This window comes from Macadamia integrifolia, unplaced genomic scaffold (assembly GCF_013358625.1).
Source record: "Macadamia integrifolia cultivar HAES 741 unplaced genomic scaffold, SCU_Mint_v3 scaffold908, whole genome shotgun sequence".
Taxonomy (NCBI): Eukaryota; Viridiplantae; Streptophyta; class Magnoliopsida; order Proteales; family Proteaceae; genus Macadamia; species Macadamia integrifolia.
The window spans coordinates 150,414-159,390 of record NW_024870578.1 but is presented as its reverse complement, the minus strand read 5'-3'; the positions used below and the strand labels follow the sequence as shown (position 1 = coordinate 159,390).

The 8,977-nt window shown below is 38.2% G+C and overlaps 1 protein-coding gene across 1 annotated transcript; it reads left to right on the top strand.

The window, feature by feature from the left end:
• Positions 1-2,728: 2,728 nt before the first annotated feature.
• On the top strand, positions 2,729-3,157 carry LOC122070407 (E3 ubiquitin-protein ligase RNF181-like). Its single transcript, XM_042634545.1, has one exon. The coding sequence runs from the start codon at positions 2,729-2,731 to the stop codon at positions 3,155-3,157; it is 429 nt and encodes a 142-aa protein (XP_042490479.1).
• Positions 3,158-8,977: the final 5,820 nt, after the last annotated feature.

The following is an 8,977-nucleotide window of genomic DNA, read 5'->3' as shown; positions in this document are numbered from 1 at the left end:
TATTGTCTCTCATAAAGAAGAGCATTTGGGTTGACTAGGTGTATTCTAGATACCTCAAGTCTGACTCCATTTGGACTGCCCCTTATCCTTTTGATATTTCTTAGGCCTGGAGAAAAATTCTTAAATATAGACATTATGTGTCTAGAAAATTCAATCTTCTATTGATAAATGATTCTAACACATTTCTTTGGCTTAACAATTGATAACCTGATGGTGTCCTTAAGATATGATGATGGTTTGAATAGGTTTGCTAAAGTTTCCTCCATCTTGAGAAACGAGAATAGGCTTCTTGACCCTAGTAATTATCTCTCTTATGGAGGTTTAGAATAAGCCTGCTAATATCCGCTTTAGGCCTAGGGGCAGTGGGGATTTAGTTCAATGTGATAAGTCTGTTAATAAATTCACCAGTTCTACTGCTTGGAATCTGGTGCACCTTAGAGCTCCTATTATTCCATGGTTTAGGTCTATTTGGTTTAGTTCTTCCAGCCCTAGGCATTCTTTTACTGCTTAGAGGGCTATGAGTAAATCCCTCCCCACACAGGATTTTCTTCTTCAATGAAATATATCTATTCCCAATTGCTACCTTTATAGGAACTCCATGGAAAATGTGGATCATCTTTTCTTTTTTCTTTTTTTCCTTGTCCCTTTTCCAAGCCGGTTTGAAATGGAATCCTGAGGAAATGTTGGCCCCTTCCTAGAGTTATCATTTCTTTTGACAGGAAATGGAGATTGATCCTAAAAGAATTCAGTGGCAAAACTTCTTGTGATATTGTAGGTAAGTTGGCTTTTTGTGTAGCAATTCGCCATATTTGGTGAGAAAGAAATACAAGGAGATAGACATCCTCTTCCCATTCTATTGATCAAATATGGAATGCTATCATCTTTGAGGTGAGGAATAAAATCCTTTATAGGTGCTTTAGATGCGCAGATTCTTTTAGAAATAAGCACCTTGCTTTGGCTTGGGATCTTCCACTTGTCTCTCCCTCCCCCTAATTTTGATGAAACCTATTTTCTTTTGTTTCTCCCCTCCCCGTTTTTTAGTGTTCCATTCTTTTCTTGGCATGTAATTTGGCCCCACCCCTAATTTTCTTGTATCCCCCTTGATGGTTGATTTGTCCCCTCCCCTTGGTTCTTCATTTGTTTGGGCCTTGGCCTTTAGATAGCCTGTTGGTGTACGATGTCTTGTATTCCATCACAGTTTAATCCAGAGAGTATTGGTGCAGTGCCTCGATAGGAAGGACTGTGGTCCCACTAGCCGGTTAGTGGGCCGTGGGGATTGCAAGGGGACAGGAGGCCCCCTGCAAAGCAGGGATGTAGGGGGCACAGTCCCCCGCTCAAATTTTTTATTTGAGGACAGTTTTGTATTTTCCGAATTAGGGTTTTTTGCTATATATTCATATCGATGATTTCTTTTTCCGTGATGCAAGCAATACTGAGAGGTGTGATGGACGAGTGTTGTAACCCTATTTTCCACTGATAGTGAAACAAGATCTCATCTCACCGAGGACGTCGGCAATCTTGCCGTGCCTCGTAAATCTGTGTGTATTGCTTGTTCTTGTTTTTCCATTATTTGCTGCATCGTTTTAGGGTTGCGTTTCCACATAGTCTATGACTTGACTTTGTATTTCTTTTTTTCTTTTCTTTAATATATTTTCATTCACCTAAAAAAAAAAAGCTTGTCTCCTATCTGTATATAGAACATTGCGCCCATAGAAATTTGGTAAACACTCAAGCTTTGTGAACAACATATTTGTCAAACTTGTATCTAACTAATTAATATTTGGGAAAAAGTTTCCCATACCATCAATGTACCTTCATTTTCTTAAACAATCTTTTAATTAAGAGAGCAATCAAAGTTCGTAGTTGTCGAATTACATGATTTCATCAACCCAAGAGCAAAAGCAGGTCAAACCATTCTGCTCGAATCAGACCTGACCATCCTAGCTAAGGAATCAACTACAGAATTGCATTCTCTCCTACATGAGATTTGGGCCCCATTAATTGTGTCGGGTCTTCTATTATGATGATGATGATGATGGAAATGGTCGTTAATGGTGTCTGTGCTTCGCGTGCGAGAGACTCGCAATGTAATTCCAGACTGAAGTTTCCAAGCGCGAGCCTTACGACCTACGTTTGATTTCAAAGGCTGTGAGACACGAGCTAAGTGGCCCGGTTGGCTGAAGTGGAGAATAAGTAAGAAGACACAAAGAATCAATCTCACTTTTTCTTCACTTATTTTATAGATTGAAAGTTGAAACTCTTGGCCCTTGGAAGTAGCAAAAGAAGCGGAAACGCTTTGAATTTACTTAATTAATTAGAAAAGCTCCCTGAAGGAGAGTTGACACCGTGTGGGCGGGGAGCGTGTTACATTGATTGATATGGTTTCAGAAATATTTATTATGATAGGAAAAAATTTTGTTGCTTTTTGACTGCTTCTGTGGCGGCGGTTAGAACAAGGTTTTTGAATTACAACATACCAAGTTGCCAAGTTGCCAAGTTGCCACGTTGCCATGTTGCCAAGCGCTCTTGTCCCAAACCCAACAATGTTGAAAGCCTTAAGCCTTAAATTTGGAGTTCCTATAAATAGAGAGACCAAACTTATCAACCAGTATCTATTGAGGTTGTCAACTGTCAAACACTTCTTTCTCTCTCTCTCTCTCTCTCTCTCTCTAGATCTCTGAGTCATCTCTGTATATCCTCTGCAAATTTCATCTTATATTCATATTGCATGGCGTGGAAAGCAACATGGAAGTCTGAGGAGAGAATGTGGAGTACTGGGGATGGGGAGCATCAGCATCCGATGGAGATGGATGATATCTTCGACCTGGATCGAGCTCTTGTCCCGCCCGAGTTGGCAGTGGAGGAGATCTCCTTATGTACTGATGGAATGGAGTCATATGAGTCTCTGATATCCAATATGCCCACCGTTGTTGTCGTCTCCGCCTCAACTGATAATTTTTGTCCCGTTTGCATGGAAGAATTAATCCACCACAATCACCCCCAGCAACCGCAATTAGCCGCAACAGAAGGCGCACAAGAAGAAGAAGAAGCAGCCAAGCAGATGCCATGCGGCCACGTCTTCCACTCGTCTTGTATCTCCACTTGGCTCTCCCTCCATCGATCTTGTCCACTCTGCCGCCACCTCTTACTCAGTTGATGCCTGAAGCTGCGGTGTTCTATATTCAATATTTTTGGCTAGCTACAGCCTTAATTTTCGGTTCTACGTACTTTCCCTTGATCAATTATGGGATTATTCTTATTAATTTTTTAGGAAAATTGGTTTCAATGATGGGTATCTGCGGTTGCAAGAGGAATTAAAGGGAAAGGAAGTAAAATTTTCATACGTAAAAGAGAAATATATGTAACAATTATCCCCTATGTGACTATATGGCTAACTTCAAAGTATTTCATAGCTGTTTTGTTTTGTTTTGTTTTTTTGTTTTTTTGTTTTTTGTTTTTTCATTTTTTGATAAAATTTCACTTTATTTTCCATCCAAAACCCTTTGTTATAACATGTAAAATAAAAATTAAATATTAAATGTATCATTACTAAATATGGTTAAAAAAATCTAACAGTTTATACAATCACATTTGATCACATATGGGATAATGATTACAAACATTTCTTTTTTAAGTATGAAAGTTTTACTTCCCCTTCCTTTAAATTCCCCTTACAACCAAATGGAGTCGATATGAACTTGCTTCTTTATATTGATCTATACAAACTATAGCTAGATACACAAATTAAATCTTTATTCAATCTTCACCATTGGGAGTTGCTTGAACCGTTTCCCAGTCCAAGTATACATATCACAACACCTTTTGATAAAGGAAAATTTTAGTCTCACCGCTGAGGTTTATCCTATTATTAAGATCATCCCCCATACTAGGACTATTACACTTACCTCCCCTGCTATCTAATGGAGTTAACTCTAAAGCTGGAGTCACTATCTTACCCTTTTACTAAAACACAAATAATCAAACCCAAACTAAGCTAGCCCTTCCACCATGGAGGAACAACGACTGTTGAACTCGAGAGCGAGCTTCTTCACTATGATGTAACTTCTTCTCTTGCTGCAACTAACTCCAACCACTTGAGGAACCATCAACCTCCAACGAAGGTATGTCTCTTGTACATTTTTTTTTCTTTCTTTTACCTCCCTCCCTTTTTTATAGGAACCAATTTTTGAATTTGGATCCACTGCATGTACGTTCACCTAGACGTACATGTGAGGATCCAACACTTGTCCCTTTTGCTTATATATATATATATCATTCTTTATGCATTTAATGGCAAGAAGTGGGACAAGTGTTGGATCCTTACATGTATGTCTAAGTGAATGTACATATAGCGGATCCAAACTCAACCAAATTCCCAATCTACTTTCTACAAAATAGGAAATTAAGATTTTCTAATTCAATCCAATGTACTGAACGTATATGTAGCAGATCCAAACTCAACCAAATTCCCAATCTACTTTCTACAAAATAGGAAATTAAGATTCTCTCATTCAATCCAATCTACTGAACGTATATGTAGCAGATCCAAGCTCAACCAAATTTTCAATTTACTTTCTATGAAATAGGAAAATAAGCTTCTCTCATTCAATCCAATCTCCCAACTCTCTCTCTCTCTCTCTCTCTCTCTCTTGCCATGGGAAACAATTCTGCAATTGCCAAATCACCGAACATGGATTTCAAAGTCGGATTGGATCACTCAGGATTGCCTAGCTCAAATCGGTATCAATCAAGACCGATCCCAATCCGATACCAACCCACTGCTAATGTATAAGGGTAAAATCTTTCAAAATACTAATTAAAAAAAAAAGGTAAATCCATCCGATCCTAACTAATACCAATCTCGAGTTTTAAAATCTTGCTTCCGAATGATCATATACAAGTGGTTCCTAAGTTCTTCTAGACCTAGATTGTTGCCTTGCAGTAGGACAAATAGGAATTTTAGTGTAATTGGGATTATTTTGAAAAATCCATTAGAGAGAGAGAGTCAAGAGATTGGATTGAGAGAATATTAGTTTCCTATTTTGTGGAAGTAGATTGAAAAATTGGTTTCTATAAAACACACAAACACACACATACACAGAGAGAGAGAGAGAGAGAGAGAGAGAGAGAGAGAGAATTGTGGTATTCCTCTGTCAATGCTTATGACACATGGCATGAGGAAGCCCTGTTTGGAGAGGATATCCTTTCCATCCAGCTTGATCGGAGCACATGGTTCCCATTCCTACATTTGATTTTTAATGTGTTTAGTGGCAACTCACTGTGCTGACATGCAAGGATAATCTTGAAATCCCATATCCCTAGTGCTTTCATATGCTTGAAAAGCTATCTCCACCTAATAGCCTAGAGTTTTAGATTGGATCTTCCAACACATAATGTTAACATTTCTGGATTGTTAATTAATTTTGGGTCAGACTAGGTTAGGGTCCTGACCCGGTTCCTTCCATGGATCGCCCGCTTGGGGTAATCATAGACCCACTAGAATTAGGAACCCTAGCTAGCCAATTCTCTAGAAATAAGAGGGTTTTAGCCACAAAGCACATCAAGGTTTTTGGCCTAATCTCAAGAGCTCTCTCTCTCCCTATTCTCTTCTATCTCTCCCACTTGAGAGTGTGTGTCTCCAAGGATCTCCATTCCAATCCTTGGATTTGTAGGATGCAATCTTACCTAGAGAGATTGTTGCAATCCTTCGTCCGTTATTGTTTGTACGGTTCAATGCTTGGTGCAATCCAATCCATTCCGCTGTGAGGAAAGCTACGTCGAGGTAATTCTTGACCCTATGTTTGCTTTCCTTATTAACATTGGTATCAGAGTTGAGTCTTTGGTTGCGTTAAAAATTGTCGCACATTTTCGTGTCTTGCCGTGCTTGGTTGTGGATGTGACATATCATACAAAAAAAAAAAATTCATAAGCCAATCCCTAAGCTACGACTTCCACTTTATAAATTAGTTGTGGTTGTGCCATATCAAACCATTGAACCCCCTCCCTGCGAACATGCGAAAGAAGCAGCAATAGCAAGAGGTGCTGCAGCTACTGCTGCTTGATCCTTAAAACCAGTGGCTTTAGTTTTATGCTCAGCCTACACTCACGTGTATGCCCAAAATAGTTAACTTTGGTGAAATATATATATATATATATATACTTTTTTCTTAAAACAGAAAAAAGATAAAAGACGTCCCCCTCTTCTTCGTGAGCGTTTACCAATAATATTTATGCCTTGGAATTATATGTTTTTATATGTATAGAATTATTACTATTTTTTTTTATATATTCTATTTTTCCGAACCATCATGCAATCATAATTGATCATTATTATTAAAAAAAAAAAAAAAAGAGTTATGAATACTGTTTAAGAAGGTATTGTTTAAGAACAGTACCAAAAATGAATTTTTTTCTTTCTTATTAGTGCATGATTGCATCATCATTGCACTTTTATCGTTTATGTTAATGATTATTATATAATTATTTTTTGCCAAAAGTCATCAAAAGAATATATGAAAATGAATAAAGAATTATATGCTCAAAGAATGAGGGAATCAAACCATTAGGCTACCACTCCACCTTCGGCATTGCCATTAGCAGAGTAGCAACCTAATCAGAAGAAAGAAACCAGTTAAAAAAACCTATATCTTGGTCTCAATTGAAAGTCCCAACTGATAACATGAGAAACAAAAGGAGGCGTTGGGATCCAGCTTGCAGACAACCGAGCAGAAACAGCATGCTTCGCCAATCTATCAGCTACCACGTTTTCCTCCCTATAGCAATGTGTGATCCTCCAAGTGATGATGTTTAACTAACATTTATAATACCACCATTTTTGCAGAAAAAGCCATGGGATTGTTTTCTTATTGACGTAGTTCATCACTGCCTGCGAGTCACATTCAATCCACAATCTTTCAATATTCACTAAGGATGCATTGTGCAACCCAATAAAGAAAGCATTGAACTTAGCCATAAAATTTGTCCCCACTCCTTCATAAGGTACAAAACACTGTATTGGAGATCCGCTGCTATCCTTAATGACCCCACCTACCCCAGAGCAGCCCGAGTTACCAAGAGAGCACCCGTAAATGTTTAATTTAAACCAATTATCTAGAGGAGGTGCCCATACAACTTCAACAATCTTCTCAAAAGGCGCACTGGAAACAGAGAACATGAATTTCTTAGGCACCATTTGACAATGTTCTATTTTTGCTGTTTCTGCGTTTTTTTGTTCCCAGAAATAGAGAAACAACCTAAAAAGCATTTGATTTCTAGAAATATAAATCAAAATTTATGTCTATTTACAATTCTAGAAACGAATTTGATGAAACAAGTCGGACTTGTTTCGTCATTTCTAGAAACGAATTTGAGAGAAAAAAAAAGGTTGTTATGCCTTATAAATGTCTCAACTATTTAAACCTAAAAAGAGGCAACCGAACCCTCTCTCCCTTTTGGGCATCCGATGATATCATTGGGTTTTTTAGTGGCATTATGTCCACAAAAAACGTTTCGAGAAACAAGTTTATCAAACACCAAAAAATCCATTTTTGTTTCCGAAAACGTGAAAAGCTATTTCTCCTGTTTCTAGATGTAGAAGCAATAGAAATGTTATCAAACGGTGCCTTAGAAATGAACAAATCTGTGACAGAGAAGATACATATTTTTTCCATTTTTGAGAAATCTTACAGATCATGTATTAATGCTTTCACCCCTAGATCAACAAGACGAGACTTATTATCATATCTTCGATTATTTCTTTCCATCCATATCTGATGAGGAATTAAAATAACTACAGCAAGCCAAACCTTCCCTAGAGAGACCATTGTTGCCTTTCTCTTCCACCATGAGAAAAGCTCTTCCAGAGAGGGGAAACCGCACCATCTTAGATAAAAAAATTCCAAAAATTTAGACCAAATCATACCTGCAAATTGACAGTCTAGAAACAAATGCTGAAAAGACTCCACATTATTGAGGCAAAGATGACATTGGGAAGCCAATGGTAGACTACGCTTGGAGACTTTGTCATATGTAGGCAGGCTTTCATGTGCAAACCCCCAGCCAAAAATAGATGATCTAGGATGCAGACCATTTTTCCAAACCAGCTTGGTCCAGGAGTAACCAGGAAATTTTCTCTGATGCTTTCCCAAGAAGAGAGCACAAAAAAATTTCCTGACTTAGATAGAGACCAAACTCTTTGGTCACAAGCAGCCGCCGTTGGGATAGGAATTTCATTTACAAGATCACCTATAGCCCTTAATTTATTAGAGAAGACCAACGGAAGAGACCATTGCCCTTCATCTAAAAAACCGGAGACCCTCGCCACTAAGCTGAAAGAGTAATATTCACCATTTGAAGTGATATAAATTACCAGAAACTGATAGACATACCATCGCCAATGATCCATCTTTCTAAAGCACAGGCAAAGTTCCATACCTTTCTCAACCTAGGCAAGATTGAAGAAGAGATATTTCCCTTTTAGAGTGCCCCATTGCTAGTGACAAATCTACCTCTCAAAAAGGAAGCAAACATAGAAGCCTAAAATTTAATAAACTGGTAGAGCTTTGACAAGAGAGCATGGTTAATATTCTTCAGACGATGAAAACCTAAGCCTCCTTTTTTTGGCTTACAAAGAGAGTTCCACTTCACATTAATAGCTTTAGAAGCATTTGAATCCCCACATCATATGAAATTGTGGATCCACCACTCCATTAATAAAACCAGTGAATAAGGCCAAAGGTATACTGAAAAGGTATGTACAGGAATACTGCACAAAACCATCTTTACCAACTCAACTCTGCCTACCATTGATAAAAGATGACCTTTCCATCCAGCTAGCCTTGATTTGAATTTATCCACTAGAGGTATGATAAACTCTTTCTTGACCCTGCCTTTAAAGATATCCACCCCTAAGTAGCGAGTGGCGAATGCACACTCAGGAATTCCAAGGACATCCTTAATTCTTCTTTTCCTGCCTGGC